The 17798-nt window shown below is 47.9% G+C and overlaps 1 protein-coding gene across 1 annotated transcript in view; it reads right to left on the reverse strand.

The window, feature by feature from the left end:
* The window catches only part of FARS2 (phenylalanyl-tRNA synthetase 2, mitochondrial), a 301221-nt gene that overhangs the window by 219382 nt on the left and 64041 nt on the right, over nt 1–17798 (reverse strand). Inside the window, exon 3 of the mRNA XM_065912933.1 lies at nt 9242–9401. Within this exon, the coding sequence (XP_065769005.1) occupies nt 9242–9401 (160 nt within the window). The remainder of the gene's footprint in view (nt 1–9241; nt 9402–17798) is intronic.

The raw sequence follows: 17798 nt of genomic DNA on the forward strand, positions 1-17798 counted from the left end.
CGACACCAAAAGACTACTTTCTGAGTCAAATAAATAGCAAATAAATAAATTTGCAACACTTTAGGGGGAGGCAATAAATCTTAAAACTTGAGAAAAACTGAACACGTCTTTCCCAACATGAGAAACACTCTGTGTAGTTCCAGGGCCCTCTGAAACCCAATCGGCCACCTGTCAACCCTGCGGCCACCTGGCAGAGGGGAGAGTCAGGTCACGATCACAGGAAAGGGGGCTTCCCGGGTGGGCCAGCGGTGAAGAACCCGCCTGCCAGTGCAGGAGACACAAGACATGCATGAGATGCAAGTCTGATCCCTGTCGGGAAGATTCCCCTGGAGAAGGGAATGGCAACCCACTCCGGTATTCTTGCCTGGCGAATCCCATGGACAGAGGAGCCTGGTGGCCCATACAGTCCACTGAGTCGCAAGCAGTCGGGCATGACTGAAGTGACTTAGCATGCACGCACGGGAAAGCAGGTCATTCTGCTAGTTTCTATAAAAGCAAACGACATCTAAATCACCCCCACGCCCCTTTAAACTGAATCCGTACCAAGCAGTGAACAGGCCTTTTCTCACATTTCCCAATACTGCTCTGCTCTTATTAAAGAGCAGAGCTCTCTTCTCTTTCTTAAAAAAATTTTTGAGTAAATAATATATTCACAGGGTTCAAAATTGAAACACTGTGATAACAAAACATTTCCCCATATAAACAGGCCATGAGTGAAAAAATCCGAAGTTCGTCAGGAGACCGGTGTTAAGTAAACTTACCGTGGCGATCCTTAATATATACCTATATACAATCATTACATCATGTACTAAGACAATGTTCTACATCAGTTACATCAATCAAACTGAAATAAAAATATGGCATTGTTTACAAGTCTCACTGGCATACCGGTTCCTGGCTCCTCTGCCCCTTGAGTCCCTCTGGGTAAACTTCCAGGGTTTCCTTTTCATTAACAAACGTGAGCAAACACAGGCGTGCACCTCTCGTTTCCCTCCTTTCTTACACAGAAACACCACACGTGATCCCACACCACGCTTCTCTCACAGAGAGACACGGAGGCCCACGCCCCACCCTCCATGCCTGGCCCCAGAGACGTGGGTAGGTCCCCCGAGCGCAGAGAGGGGGACCACAGACGCGTGACCGAATCCAGCTCCACCACCGCAAGCCGAGGGGCCTCAGGCAAGCTCCTTAAGTTCTCCCTGCCTCAGTGTTGGTCATCTCGAAGATTCTGGTAACAATTTATTAGGGTAAGTGTGTAAAAAACTTAAATACTCAATGGGTGATTTTCGACAGGCATGTCATTGCAAACCAGACCGTGATCTAAACTCTCTCTCCAGTTTTCATAAAAATATGAAGAAAAAAACATTACTAAAGGTCACGCTGAGGTCACTGACGTCCATTGCTTATTTACTGTGGTGCTACACGAGATGGTTCACAGGCCTCCTACGCTGAGGACAGGCAGCCGTGAACACGGCACATTCCTCACCCCTGCTCCCACAGATGCAGGAGCCGGGCCAGCTTACACATCTCGACGTTTACAGTCAGAAAACGCTGAGATGAGAATTCTGCTCCAGACGGGGGGTGGCACAGCCCTCCGCTGCCCTCCCCTGGGCAGACCGTGGAGACGGACCCCGCTCGGCTTCCAGGCCAAGCGCCCCCAGCCAAGAGCGCACTGCCGGCCCCCTGCTCCCGACGCACCACGACAGGCATGACAGAGAAAACCGCAAAGGCCAGGCTGTGATCAAAGACGAGAGGAATACTTCCCCCGGCCAGACACAGGCCCGAAAAGCAAGGGGGCAGAGAGGGCAGAGCTCCGCGCTGCTGGGCTCGGGCTCCGCAATCCGGGAGACACGCCAGCTCGCCACCTGCAGGAACACGCGCTGCTGGCTTGGGATCCGAGCGAGGCCAGAGGCCTGCGGTCAGACGCTGGGACGGCAGGGGCTCCCTGCTGGCGAGAGAGGGGGACTGAAGCCGTCACCCAGCACAGCCTGGGGCTGCGGCTCTGAGGAGCTTGCAGCAAGCCGAGCCCCGGGGGCGAGACCGGCCGCGTCCCCATCAGGGGTGAGTGCATCTGACGGCCCCCAAACCTCTGCTGGACTGAAGGTCTGGAGGGCTCGGGGCCTGGGGCCGGCGTGCAGCCCCTGAGAACTCGGGAGCGGGGCGGGGAAGCGGAAGGGTGGGGCGAGGTGGGGGGCTGGGGGGACCGTCAAGTTCCTGCCACAGCTAGCCTTTGGATGCCGACGGTCCTGGGAAGAGCGTGCCCGTGGGCGAGGAGCCTGCCCACCTCCGCAGCTGCTCTGAGACAGACACGACTCGCCCACAGCTGGGTCCCAGGACAGGCAGTGGGGAGCGCGTCTCACAGACAACGCCAAGCCTGCTTGACTCAGAAACAGACGCATGACTCGCCCACAGCAACACATCTAGCCAGCAGCAGGGGATCACAGTCCATCTCTCCTTCAGAGGCGTTCATCTAAACCGTGCCCAGAGGCCCGGGCTTCCTACAGGGAAACATCAGCCTTCAGCAGGGAGACGGACGGGCTGGACGCCCTGAAGGACAAAAAGTGAGACCAAAATGTGAGGACTCCTTCACCCGACCTGAGCTGCTCTTAAAGAAACCATCTGCTACAGACAGTGCAAGATGGAGGGAAACAATTTAGCAATGTTAAAAAATGTCAGTGAATTCCATGAGCGTAAAAACTGTCTACAGGTTATTTTCTCTCTTTCCAATTCTAAACGGATAACCTCTCTTATAACAGCCTTAGGATGCTGGTGCAATTGAAATGTTAGCAGAAAATAATCAACTGCTTTGGCAAGTAGGGGAACAAAAAAAACAACCCTGAAACTAAAGCAGCTGTAATAACAACAAATAGCCACAAGGAAATAGTGTGCTGTAATTTTTAATTTTGCTTTTCAAGAACAAAGGAATACAACACTAATAATTTAAAAGAGTAAAAAACTTGGACCATAAAAGCAAATAAAAAAAGAGTTGCTGAATAACTCTGAGGCCTGCCCACGCAGTTCCTGGTCATCAGCTGATTAAAGAAGGACTGAATCTGAGGTTTCTCGGTGACCTTTGGTACCTGAAATGTACCTGAATATGCTGTCACGGGCAGGGCTTTATCCAGAGCAGCCACAGCGGAGTCAGAGGTACAGAGTCGGGGGCAACACGCAGGAGGAGGCCCCATTTTTTTTTTTTTTAAATCATGGCTTTTAGAAACATCATTGTGAGAAATATTATTGAAATGACTTCTTTCTCTCCTTTCAAAAGAGCTAACATCTGACACAGGCTCGGAAGTCAAAATTAGGGGACTCAAAGTGAAAGTGTCAATCACTCAGTCGTGTCCGCCTCTTTGCAACCCCATGGACTGTAGCCCACCAGGCTCCTCCGTCCGTGGGATTCTCCAGGCAAGAATACTGGAGCGGGTAGCTATTCCCTTCTCCGGGGGATCCACCCAGCCCAGGGATCAAACTTGGACCTCCTGCATTGCAAGCAGATTCTTGACTGTCTGAGCCGCCAGGAAAGCCCAAGGAGGCTCAGACAAGGCCTCAGGTTACTCTGGAGCCGTGGTTATTGGTACTCCATCGCTCCGTGTCCGGTTCCCGAACCTGAAAACTAGATCACAGTCACACCTATGTAACAGATGCAGGTCAGAACAAAGGAAGTCCTTGTGAGAGCTTAATGCAGCAGCTGACGCTGTTGCCTACCATCGCTTTCTGTCATCGTCACTACTACGGCTATTGTTACTCTAAACCTGGGGTCCCCAACCACAGGTGAGGATCGGTACCTCCCGTCAGATGAGTGGCAGCATTAGATTAGAAATAAAGTGTGCAATAGATGTGATGCACTTCATTCATCCCCAAACCACCCCCCGCCCCTGCCCAGTCCGTGGGAAAACTGTCTTCCACGAAACCCATCCCCGGTACCAAAAAGGCTGGCGACCGCTGCTCTAAAAGTCGTCCAGACGGCTTGTACCCAGAAGGCTTACTGAAACGTTTCTCAGCAACTAGCACCCCTACCCCAAATAAAACAACTCAGTGACCCCCTTCTGAAACGCGTGAAGTCAGCGTGGCGCGTGGCTTCAGCCAGGTCCCAGGATGCCGTGAACATTCACCCACCTGAGCGCCGTGAGGGCACACAGCCCCGCTGCCTGTAACACGGCCCCTCACCCTTCAAGTTCACAGCGTGAGCCTGGCGGGGACGCCTCCCCTCCCCCGGGAAGCATATCAGCGGATGCTACAAACGCCCCAACACCCCTTCAGCGATACCCCAAAAAGGTGCACGGGGCTGGGCGAGGCTGGGCGGATGAGGCGCGTGGGAGGATTTTTGGGGTGTTTAGTGACTCTGTGAATGGGGTTAAGGATGATCGCATGGCTGGAAGAAAATAAAAATGAAAGGCTTTTTCACAAAGCGACTTTAGTGCCGGGAACAAGATGTACTCTCTGAGCAGGTGGATACTTTACTTTACTACCACTCCACTATTCTGTTGACTCTGGTTCCATGAACAAAAAAGTAAGCTTGAAGATTTATGAAATAGTAACTCCGATCTGTACTGAAATCTAAAACCTAAAAGTCTAAGCTGGTAGCATTTTAAAAATAAAGCAAACGTTTACCTGAAATAGAGATGCTACAACTTCATTGCTGTTTCAAAACTTGAGATTCTTAATTCTTGGCCATGGGCATGAGAGGCGTATGAGAAAACTCACATACTGCGGGAATGGTCTTTTATAAGGGAAACAGCTACCTGGACACTTTCACCTCAATGCTCACTTTTGAAAGCTATTCACATATAAATGTGAAGAATAAAGAGACAAAGGAAAGTTCAAGACTCCGTTCAGAGGAATGCACATCCTCAGGACCCCTGGGAACATCTTTATAACATACACATGGTCTAGCAGTGTGTACGCCTGTTTAATTACTTGCTGGAGCCCGGAAGGACTTTTAGGGCACCATCAATGCCAGTCTGAACTGCTGTGCTGTTGTCTGGCATAAAGTCACGCCTCATCTTACTAGGTATGGCCCCATTTTGATTGCCTTCATTTGCCTGCCCTTCCTTATTTCTTTTTTTCATACTTACACATGCATTTAATGCCTTCTTAAATGGCACTGTTCACATATGTTACCTCACTTTATTCTCATGGGAAACTGTATTATTTATTATCTTGAGCTTTAAAAGTACTAGAACCTAAAGCACTAAATGACCAAGATTTCAGAGCAAGTGGAGGAAAGAGAACTTAAATGCAATTTTTCTGGTTCCATGCGGCCATCTCCAACCGGCCATGAGATTTTTCTTCTTTTCAGTCCTTCACATGGTCCAGCTCGATGCCCGCTCTCAGTGAGTAAGGCAGCTTAGACCCCCACTGGGAGCTCTCCCGGCCGGATCCAGAGGAGCCGCCTTTCCTGTGCACTGCCTTGACACTGGGACCTCCCCGGGAGAGGCCGTCACACTCTCAGCTGCTCGAAGACTGGGACTGTCTCAGGTACCCAATACTGCGACGCCCGCAGCATGGTGGAAATCCAGCAAAGTGAAACCCACCAGAGGGAGTTCAGAGGGGCGCAGAAGAGGCGGCTCCCCAGAGTTCAGCACAGACTCCAGCAGGGTTCCTGGCTGGAGGACACCAAGGAGGATTTCACTGCTGGTGACATCAGAGGATAAGTGAGAATCTTCCACGTGGAGGGGCCGGGAGAGTAAGCAAGGGGAGCGGGGCAAAGGAATGAAAAATAATAAAGAAGAAGGAGAGACACAAACACCAGCTGTTAGAGACAGGAAGTTATCCGCCAAGTCAGAACCACTCGGTCATCCGTGTAACTGCAAGGCAGCTTCTACACCTCACAAGGGGTCTCCTTGGTGGCTCAGCGGTCAAGAACCCGAATCCCCCTGCTAAGTCCAGGAGACACAGGTCCAGTCCCTGGGTTGGGTTGGGTTGGGACGATCCCCTGGAGAAGGAAATGGCAAGCTACTCCAGTATTTTTGCTGGGAAATCCCATGGACAGAGGAGCTTGGCGGACTACAGTCCAAGGGGTCGCAAAGAGTCAGACACAACTTAGCAAATAAACAACAGCAACAAATCTCACAAATGGGGGGTCATCCGATGATAGAAATGTGTACCAAGACATAAATAAGGGGGGCTTAAAACCAACTTTCTTCACAGGGTGACAACAGAAAAACTGAGATGATCCTGAGTTTTTTTGTAAAGCGACTTGAGACAGACTGCCGTCTCCCTAAAATGTTAGAACTGATGCTGTTCAGTCGCTCAGTCATGTCCGACTCTGCAACTCCATGCACTGCATGCAGCACGCCAGGCTTCCCCGTCCTTCACCACCTCCTGGAGCTTGCTCAAACTCATGTCCCTTGAGTCGGTGATGCCATCCAACCATCTCATCCTGTTGTTCTCTTCTCCTCCCGCCTTCAATCCTTCCCAGAATCAGGGTATTTTCCAGTGAGTCAGTTCTTCGCATCATCTGACCAAAGTACTGGAACTTCAGCTTCACATCAGTCCTTGCAATTCAGGGCCGATTTCCTTTAGGATGGACTGGTTTATTTTCTTGTATCCAAGGAGATGTTAGAATTCTTTTACCATTACTTGCCTCGAAAATGCCCTGAATAGCACAATCCATCTCCCTATAGTATTCCAGTGTTAACTGGATTATATTACTGCTAAAAATATCACAATTCCTATCTTATATCATGAAAGTAAAGAGAAGCTGGCTATAATAAGATTTTTGCATCAGCAATCTCTTTCTGAAACCTGCCTCACAATTACATTATACCATTTTAACATGAAATAGTCCAAAGAGACAGAAATAGAAAACAGCAAACGTCTACATACTAACTATTTAATTTTATCAAATCATCACATTTTGTCATATTTAACTTCATATCTTTTTTGTTTTAGTAGAACCCCATGAACACACTTGAAAGCCTGATTTGGACCTTCTCCGTAATACCACTCTCTGCCTCCTAGAAAAAGACATTAGCATGAAATTGATGTACTTAAAAAAAAATATATATGTATATAAACAATATATGGGGTTATTAGTGGGTTCTTAAATAGTACATGAACAGTCAAGATATTCGAAGAAACCTTGGAATAACAAGGAAGCAGAGGCTTAATAAATCATAATAAGAATCTTTTTAAACACATATTTGAGTTCACACAGAAGCAGGGAAATCTAGAGGTAGGAAAAACGAGGCACCTAAGAGTAGTGAGTGAGTGGTCAAGTTCCCCAGGGAGATAGTATTGCATATACCTGAATGAGGCCAAGACTGTGTACTAAGACTATTTTTTTGTATCTTTGTCAATACATACAGCTGTTGGATTTTTCAGTTTTTTCACATATGAAGAATGACAAAGGATAGCTCAGGTAGTTTTCATTTGCTTCTCCTGGTTACTAATCAGAGTGAGCGTCTCTTCACACATTCAAGAGTCATTCTATTAATAACCACATCATCTGCTGCCTTCGTGATCACCCATTTCTCTCACAGATTGATTTTTCCTTGTTTATTTGGAAGAGTTATTTATATAGCCGAATGTTTACTTGACAAATCACTACTGTCCTATTGGAATGGCTAAAATTTAAACGCCTGGCCACCTCAGAGCACAAGGAGTTTTCATATACCACAGGACAGTTCAGCGGCTTCTTAGAAAGCTAAAATTCACCTGCCAAAAGATCCAACCATTGTACTCCTGGGTACTTAACGAAAAGAAATGAAGGCACTGGTCCAGACAAAGACGTGTACACGAATATGCAGAGATTTACCTGTAACCGCAAAAACTGGAGACAACCCAGATGTCTCTCAATGGATGGACAGATAAACTACAGAATGGAACACTGCTCATCAAGAAAAAAGGAATGAACTACTGACATTACGCCACAACACGGATCAATCTGCAAATGATCGTACTAAGTGAAATATGCCTGCAGGAGGGGTGGGGAGAACACACATCACAGGATTCATCTATATATACCCGGAAGGAGCGAAGCAAACGGCAGGGACAGAAAGATCACTGGCTGCCGGGGGGAGGAGACATAGGAAATGCGAGAAGGAGGGTCTACCAGCGCCAGAGGAGACCTGGGGGGCGATGGACCCACTGATTGGCTGGATGCTACTAGTGGTTTCACGGGTGTGCACAAACATTGAGACTTATAAGACTGTGTAAATATGTTGTTTATTGTGTATAAACTTAGCTGATTAATTATACACTCTAGATATACATAGTTTACTTTTTGTCAATCACACTTCGATAAAGAACTTGTTCTTTTAAAAAGCTCACAAGAGTATGAGAATAAGAGAGGATCCTAACCATGCAGGGCTTCTGTTTTCCAAACATTTTTAAAATGTAGATCACAGGGGGTTTCCCTGGTGGCTCAGCGGTAAGGAATCCGCCTGCCTCTGTGGGACACATGGGTTTGATCCCTGATCTGGGAAGATGCCACCTGCCATGGGAGCAGCTTAGCCCGTGAGCTGCAACTACTGAGCCCCGGAGCCCGAGAGCCTGGGCCCCACACAGGAGTCCCGGCAACAGAGCGGAGCCGGCGCTCACCGCAGCCCGAGGAAGCCTGCGCAGCAACGGAGGCCCGGCACAGAGGACAATGAACTTATTAACAAATAGAATCTATTTTAAAAAGTAGGTCGCAATTAAGGAAAAATCTCCCCTCCTCTTTACATCTTTATACAAACAAGCAAAAATACCATCTCAAGTATCAGAAAAGAGTTGGAGGGGAAAGGAAAACTAAAATTTCTTAGAGAAAGAATGAAGGGCAAGTGATTAAAGTGAGAATCCACATCTTAAAAACATTGTTCTCCCTCCAGGAAACTGTTGGTATTTTGCTGCTGACACCGGTAATCAGTACGTCAGAATGTAAAATCTTCCTCTGGGCTCGCTCACACAGTTAAGAATCCTGCCCCATCGATCAAGGCTGACCAATGATAATATATTAATATTCTGACATTAATTAGCCTGTTCACTTCCTCTCCATTGATGAGACTGATCTCAATTCATTACCATTCTTATCAAAAGCTGTAATCATTTTTCTTTCTCCAACTAATTCCATTTTCATATCCTCCTGCTCCTCACATGGAATAAACCAAGAAACTCATAAGCTCTATCTCACTAAGGACCGAAACCATTAACTACAACTTAGACCAAAAACTCTAGACACAAGTAGGCTTAATGATTTCAGGAAGATGATAACTGCTGAATATTTAAGCCCCCAAAGACAAAGGCATTTAGTACCTACCATCTCCAAAGATATGTGTCATAAGCTGGGTAAGTGTTCGCTTAAGGTCAAACTCGACGAGCTTCGTGGCTTCCAGCGTATGTGTCTCTTGTTTATGGGCAGAGCGGGAACTCTGTTCAAAAAGCTGCAGGTTCTCTCCATCTTTTATGCCAGCAAATAACTGTAAACCAAGAGGAATAATGCAAATAAATAAAAACAGTATCTTCACCAGTCTACATCAAAAACCGCAATGTGGAAATGAAACTCAGTAAGTCATCAGTGAACATACTGAAATTGACATTCGTTTGGTATCAGCGTTGAACAAGGCCCTGTGCCACAGGCAATGGACGGTCTTTAGGAAACTAAAGACACCATTCTGATCATGCTGATCGCCTCTTTTCCTTTTGCACCAACTTACTCACATGCCTTTTCCTTACAAGACACATGACCCTCCGTGCTACTGGAAATACCAGTGAACCAGGTTTTCACCACCCTTACAACATGACCTGAGACCAGGTGAGAAAGGACAGCCTAGGCATGAAGTCCTGTGAAGCCCTCTGAGGCTGGATTCACCCTGGACTTCTTGTCCTGTGACCCAAAAGGCCAGGACAAGGCTGGAAACGTGTTTCTGCCATTTACGGTCCAATAAGCTACAAAAAATTTAGGTTTGCTGGTAGCTCAGCTGGTAAAGAACTGCCTGCAATGTGGGAGACCTGGGTTCAAATCCCTGGGTTGAAAAGATCCCCTGGAGAAGGGAATGGCTACCCACTCCAGTATTCTGGCCTGGAGAATTCTATGGACTGTATAGTCCACGGGGTCACAAAGAGTTGGACATGACTGAGAGACTTTCAAACTCCAAAAAGTGATACAGGAGCTAAGCCTCAGGTAACGGTTCAGAAAGTGGGGATGAAAAGAGACTTTATGATAATTAAATAAAATAATGCAGAAGCACAGAATCTCAGGCACACTGTAGTGACTAAATACATTGCCTTCACAATCACCAACCACTAACCACAGCTGTCATCTGTCCGAAGCTGCTTAATCACTGAATAAAGCGCTCCCGTCTTTAACAACAAAGCAGGTCTTCGCCTGGTAGGGAGACTGACTCAAGACGGAGGTAAGTGAGCACCAGGTGAGGAGGGGGAGAGAAGACGGGAACTGGTGAGGAACCAGGCGACCTAAAACCAGCACCAGACGGAGCGAGTGTTCAAATCCTGAGTGTCCTGGTGGATCTGATCAGACCCCACAGAAAAGGGAGTCAAATATCTGCTCGATTTGAAACTACGGCTTTCGAGAGGCATGGCTACAATGGAAGAGAAAGGGGCAAAAGAAAGTAAAAGATATTTTTTTGGCCATTAGGTAGGGGGTGTAAAAGAAACAAAAGAGAAAGTCTAGGGCTTCACAAAACCTCCCTCTAAAAAAAATTCCACTGAAGATTCTGCACGTTGCTACACTCACAGAAGAGGGCGCCAGAGAGCCACAAAGCCGTCTATGCAACCAAAACCCACAAAAAGGAACAGAAGTAATTCTACAGAACTACAGAAAATCACCACAAAAGAATTGTAAAAATTTAAAAACCATTCAAAACAGCTCAACTGATGGCTCTCTTCCCCAACAAAAGAAAACCAAGAAGCAGAAGAAAAGTTTAAGATGATACTTGAAAATGAAACTAAATGTGTTCAAACGAACATTTGGTGATATAAATAATTGCTTGATGTTTAGAACAAACATGAACAAAAAACAGAGAATTGTGAAATCAAGAAAGAAACAGAAGGAAAAAAATCATTTCGGAACTAAACTCTAACTTACAAGACACAAGGAATAATGGATTCAATGAAGACTTAGTGAGAAGACCTGAAGAAAAACAAGGAAATAGCCAAGAAAATGACAAAGAGATAAAGAAGAATCAGAGAGAGGGTAGTAGAAATGGAAGACAGGCAAAGGAGAAATAATATTTATATAACTGGAGTCGGTGAAGGAGGAAAGACAGAACAGTGGAGCAGAATAACTGTGAACCAGGTAAAATGGTACCTGAAGAACCACATAAAAGCCATATTAGCAGAAGTATTAGCCCTCAATGATGAGAAAATCCTCAAGGTCTCCAGGCAAAAAGATCGAAATCTTAGAAAGGCAAAGCCACCGGCTTAGCATCAAACTTCCAAAACAGCATACAAACAAGGTACAGTGAAGCCACATATTCAAACAACTCAACAACAACAACAACAATACATGGACCAAGAATTTTATATTCAGCAACGCTGGGTTTTCAGTACTAAATCCACAGTAAAAGCTTTAAACGTACGAGAGCATAGGGAACTTCTTATTAATGAACTCTTTTTTCTATATGTCACGACAAAATAGAAATAGTGTAACTCAAAAGTGGAAGAAGAAAAGTGCCAGTGGAATAAACTCATTGGTTTAATGGCCGAAAACTTCATAGAAAAATGGGAGAAATACATGAACAGATAATTCACCAAAAAAAAAGAAAATGACCCTTAAACCTGTGAAAAGGTATTCAGACAGAAGAATGCAAAATAAAACAACAATGACACATTGTTTCTCAACTATTGCATTGGTGGAAATTAAAAAGCAAGACAACAGTCTTTTGGTGAGGTTTGGGAAAAGATGAACTCTCACACACTGCTGATGGAAGTGAAAACTGGTGGGACCATTCTGGAGGTAAATTTGGCAATGTCCAACAAAACTACATTTGCATTCATCTCCTGACCAAGCTCTTAGACTTCTGGCTATTTACCCTGAATACACCTCCAGAATTAATATATAAATAACCAGGTTTTCACTATAGCATTATTTAAATTTCCAAAGTACTGAAAAACAAAGAAAGGCCCACACAAAAAAGAGAGAGAGGTTAAATAAACTATGGTCTATCCATACAGGACTCCAGGACTTCGGCCAGCTGACTCACTGGAAAAGGCCCTGATGATGGGAAAGATTGAGGGCAGGAGGAGAAGGGGACGACAGAGGATGAGATAGTTGGATGGCATCACCGACTCAATGGTCATGAGTTTGAGCAACTGGGAGTTGATGATGGACAGGGAGGCCTGGCGTGCTGCAGTCCATGGGGTCACAAAGAGTCAGACACGACCAAGTGACTGAAATGACTGCTCCACTGAACGGACTGATCCATACAGTGGAGTACTTAAGAGACATTAATTAAAATATGAGGATGACCACTCTGAAATGATATGTAATGCTTCTCAAGCCCCACTATGTGGAAAAAGCAATCTTACTATGGTACTTTTCATGAAAGAAAGAAGAGAAAATAATACAATATACATGAATCTGAGAATTCCCTGGCAGTCCAGTTGTTGGGACTCTGCGCTTTCACTGCTGAGGGTCCGGGTTTGATCCCTGATTGGGGAATTAAGATCCCACAAGCCACGTGGTGTGGTCAAAATATATTTAAATAAATGTATTCTATATAAGTGAATATATACAATATCTATATAATGAACCTGTTCATTCACATAAAACAAAAATAAACAACATAGGAATGATGAAATAGAAAGGAGACTGACTGCCTACTAGAAAGCGGAATGGAACAGGCTGCAGAATGAAGAGAACTGGGAAACAGGGTGGAGTGAAGAGGAGGTGGCGGGAAGCGGGCAGAGACGGGAGGGACCCTTTTTTAAGTAAGATTGTTCATACAGTTCTGACTTCTGGAATCATATTAATATTTTATTACTTTTTAAAAACTAATATCTACAGTGTCTGCAATATACAGGTAGAACAAAGAAAATACTCGTAACATACAATAAAGACTAATGTTTGGAAAATTTTGCAAGAAGGAAAAGCAGCGATTCAAGATACCATCAGCATAATACAGCACAGGTGAAAACAAACAAACAAAAATGTAAACAAGTCAGCTCTTATTTCTAGAGGAAATGTGACACTGGAGCTGGAAGGGGCATGAGACGGCAGCCAAGCCAGTCTCAAATACGGAAACGGACTCTGGAGAGGTGAAGACCCAGGGAAGCTGAGATCACTTAGCCAAGCGATCACCACGCAGGGACTAAACCACTCATCTCACCTTTGATTCCAGGGGCCTTGAAGTGGCTGCCTTTCACTTAGCTTTCCGTTTGAGAGACATCCACTGGCAATAAAACTAAATTAGATTTCCATTAGCTGCACACAATAGGCTGTGCCATTTGTTTTTCCACTAGGATTTCTTCTATTTCTCTGGCATTTTTTAAAGTGTTCTTGCAGAAGCCTCAGTGACCCAGAATACAAATTCCACCGCTACTAGAACTGCTTACAGAAGCCAGGGCAGTTCACAAATGAGAAAAGAATAGGTGCAAAAAATTAATTCTAATCAGGCTTAAGAATAAAAATGGATTGCAAAAGCCAATTATATTTGAAATTTAGAAAGCCAGAAGGATTTTGCAAAAGGGTCTAGATTTTAAAAATACATTTAAAACACAAATAAAAAGGCAAATGGTCAGAAGAATAACATACATCTATGCAAAATCTGATGGGCGGTCAAGGATAAGTGGGCTTGAATGACAGCAAAGTTCCAGGCAGCTATTTAGGGCTGCTCTCTGGTTCCCAAGACAGCCATTTTTCTATTTAACCGTTTAAAATTATGCATTGATCACAAGTTTAATCCATACAGTCCACCTTACATATTAATGCAAACATCGCCCCGTCCCCATCCTGCCTCTCTGAATTCCTGGGCAGATGCAAGGCCCCTCTAAGTGACTTTGCTGCTGCGGCGTGGACTGCTATTGGCTAACAGTTATTGCTCGTTTACTAATTTGCTACCTTACTGCAGGCTTACCTTTTCACTTGAGGGGTTCATTTAATTCTCACAATCCTGTTCTTTCCCCCACTTCTCATATAAGAAACTTGAGACTTTGAGAAGTTAACCGGCCATTGGTACACAGCAAGTGATGAAGCGTGAACTGAATCCCAAGCCCTGACCCCATCTTCCGGGTTCCACTTATTTCCCTGACAGCATACACATGACCATCAGCTTGGCTTAGTGGTCAGAGGGCCTATGGTCTGATGGATGGGATGAAGGAGTGGACAGAAGGCTTGAGCAGAGAGGCGCGGTAGCTTGACACGGTGATGCGGCGGTGGGCACCTTCCATGAAACAGTGACGGTTTATCCCAAGTAAATCATTATTGTTGCACAAGGGCCTATCAGTCCTTCAAAGAATGAAAATTAAAAGTTTGTTTTTTGAGTATCTTCCAATGCACACGTGCCTCAGTGTGCCAGGTTATTTGAGGAGGCCCGCTCTGGAACCTCGTGTGAGCTATGACGATGCAGCCCCCATAACAGGCAGGCGCCAGGCGGTGGAGGCCACGTGGAGGTCGAGGGCACCACCAGGCATAGGGAGGCTGGTGACCCTGTGGCTCCTATCACAACACCGGTGCTTGACATGGGGCATCTCAGCCTGCCCTCCTCATCCAAGGAAGGACAAGAAGCAAAGGGAAAAAGGCAGGAGAAACGAGGGAAAGAAAAGCTTCGAGAGCTTAGACAAAGCAATACTCCTCATGCAGGTGGGAAAGAGGAAGAGACGCTGCTCAAACCCAGGGGTGGTCAGGAGAAACCCTCCGGGAAGAAGAGACGTGGGTATGTCATGTTGCTCGTTGTACAAAGCTCTGAAGGATGACAGAACATATAATAACCAAAATAACACCCAAATTCAAGGAGTCCCCGTGTGTTGGGGGGCTCTGAACACGCAAGGGCCCTCAAGGAAACCCAAGGAGGATGCGCTAGGCACGTGGGATGCCCAACAGCACACGCTCACTGCATCTCAGCTTGACCGTGGTGCCGAGGAGACCACCCCACCTCTCCTGCTGCGGTGCCTGAGCCCAGGAAACAGGCTGAGGGCTGGCCCCACGCCACAGAGAGGAAAGAATCTGGCTCTTCAGGCCCACCTTCAATTGAAAACCGAGAAAATGAAACGCACAGCCTCTCCTGATGGCTGCAGGTGTCACTAACTCCCCAGAGTGACACCGTCCTCACCGCTCTCACCTGGAAAGCCCCCCACCCCGTCTCCGGGACCTTTGACCTCTGCCTGGCTCTCTCTGCTCAGTACGCGTGGTCCATCCTCTTCACACAACGGCCTGCAAGACCAACAAGACGCCCTCCATCCAGTCTCCCGCTGCGCCCGCCCTTCTCGTCGCAGTCAGACTGGCCGAACTTCTGTGGTTCTCTTCACGGCTTCTCCTCCTTCCTCCCGGTCGTTAAGTATTTCTACTCCGCAGGCCTCCTTCTCAGCTTGCACCCGTCTTGCCCTGCAGACTCTGCCTGAGACGAGCGCAGCCAAGCCACCACCCGCGATGGAGTCTGCGTCTGCATCTCCACCCCCCACACCAGCCCACTGGACACGCGCACGGCAGAACCTCCGCCCAAACGTGTCCCAAGTCCACCAGCTCTCCGGACCCCACCCCAAACACTCCTGTCTCTGGGAACGGTCCCAGGACAGCAGCGCAGGCGTCCTTTCCAGCTGTTTTTCCTTTTCCTTCACTTCCCCGCATGCAGCCACCAAACCCAGTAAATCCCGCATTGCCCCTCGAGTCTCCCCTTTCCGATCTGCTGTCCCCACTGTTTTGGAGGCTTTGAGCCACCTTGGTTCTTAGATGATTATAAATAACCTAGTCTCCTCAAGACCAGTCTTGCCCTACCCTGCTCCATTTCCACCAGCTATTTGGCAGATTTTTCTAAACCGCTAAACCGATGACATCTTTTTTTTTGCATTGGCTTTTTTTAAATTTATTTTTAATTGGAGGATAATTGCTTTACAATATTGTGTTGCTTTCTGCCATACATCAACATGAATCAGCCATAGGTATGCATATATCCCCTCACTGTTGAACCTCCCTCCCACCCCTCCCCTCCCCACCGGCTCCAGGACTCATCACAGCCCGAACGCCCACCTTCCTGTCTATTGCTGGCGCTCCCTGGAGCACCGCGCCCGCCCCACCTGGAGAGTTTCAAGCTCCTCTCTAAGATGCTACGTAAGCCTTCTATGACTACTCCAGGGATACAGGTTTTCTTCTGCGCCGAGACCATGGCTCTCTCCCGGTGCTGACTGAACGGTGTGGACCATCCCATTTCCCTGCCTCCTCGCTAAGCTGTCCAGGAAGGCCAGGACCTTGCAACAGTCCTGTTTAGGAGGGGCTTCACATGGCACCTGATCTATGACCAGTTCAGCTCACCCCAAACCCAACACGGAGCAGGCCGGCTGAGCCCCAGGCATGGGCCGTTCACCTGGAGAGTGCCAGATAAAGCCGGGATTCTGATGGCTACAGCCTCCTCTACCTGGCAGCCCCACTGCTTATTAATTCCTTTCTCACGGATGGAGGAATAAGGAAGAATCACTTCTAAAAATAAGCACGTTCACGTATCTTGCCACAGGGACTCCCAAGCCTTCCTGTCCCCTGAACGCAGCAGGAAAAATTCAATTACGCTACTCAAATCCAACTTAAGCATCTCAGCAAATATTAAGTATTCAAATCACTGTAGAGGGAGGACTGGGATGTCTTAGTGAGATGAACAGACAGACGTATTAAAGGGATAGCAGGCTCATCCAAGTGGATTTCGGCTGCTAATTTCCACAGTTTTTAATTTCTTTAAACAACTGGGCCCTGAGCGAGATCTTCATTATTTGGGAAACTCGTGAGTAAAGGGGCCCCGACAAGTAGAGCTCCGTCCTGGGGTGTCTGTGGGAAGTCCGTTCCTGCTCTAGCTAACTGATAGTGAATCGGGTTTGTAATCCCCCGGATTTCTGGCGACACCCCGCATGCCGATTAATCGAGGTTTGGAACAGCGCGGGGCAGGGCACGCGGCGAGGCTGGGCCCCGCGGAGGGCGCGCTGCCCCGTCCCCAGCTGCCGGGCGCCCCCTCCCGGCCGCCAGGCTGGTGCGCGGGCGCTAACGGGAACAGACCCTAACCCTAACCCTAACGGGAACAGACGCGGAGCCGCCAACGTCTGCGGCGAGGCAGGCTACGAAAACGCCCTGGAGGTGGAGACGCTACTTCCGCCAGGCAGCCGAACCCGGCACTGGGCACTGGCTGCCGGGCGCCACGAGGATGAGAGGCCAAGGCTGCAGGCGGTTTCCGCCCCAGCTTTTCAGGAGCCCCCACCCTAGACCTCCACGCGCACTCAGGTCCGCCCTGGACGACGCGGTCTCTCCAAACCGCCCCTCACTCCAGCCTCCAGGAGCAACGATTTAGGCTGAACCCATCCGAGAGGCGGTTCCCTCCTCGCGGACGCGCGTCCCCAGACGCCAGCCTCGGGAGAGCCTGCGGCCGGCGCGGCGTTGGCCTCCCTGGAGGCGTGGCCCCGGCACGTGGGGGGCTGGCTCCGCAGACACGTGGAGAGCGCCAGCAGCGAGCGGCCCCGCCGCCCGGGGCTTCATCCTCCAAGGACGGGGGGCCCGGGCAGGTCTCGAGGAGCATCTGTCCGCGCTTTTCGCTCCCGGCCGCTCCTAGGGGCTCCAGTGGGAGAAGCGTGTGTGTGCTCGGCCGCGTCCGACTCCGGGCGACCCGTGGACTGTGGCCCGCCAGGCTCCTCTGTCCGTGGGATTCTCCAGGCCAGGGCGCTGG

Source organism: Muntiacus reevesi, chromosome 20, assembly GCF_963930625.1.
Source record: "Muntiacus reevesi chromosome 20, mMunRee1.1, whole genome shotgun sequence".
Classification (NCBI taxonomy): domain Eukaryota; kingdom Metazoa; phylum Chordata; class Mammalia; order Artiodactyla; family Cervidae; genus Muntiacus; species Muntiacus reevesi.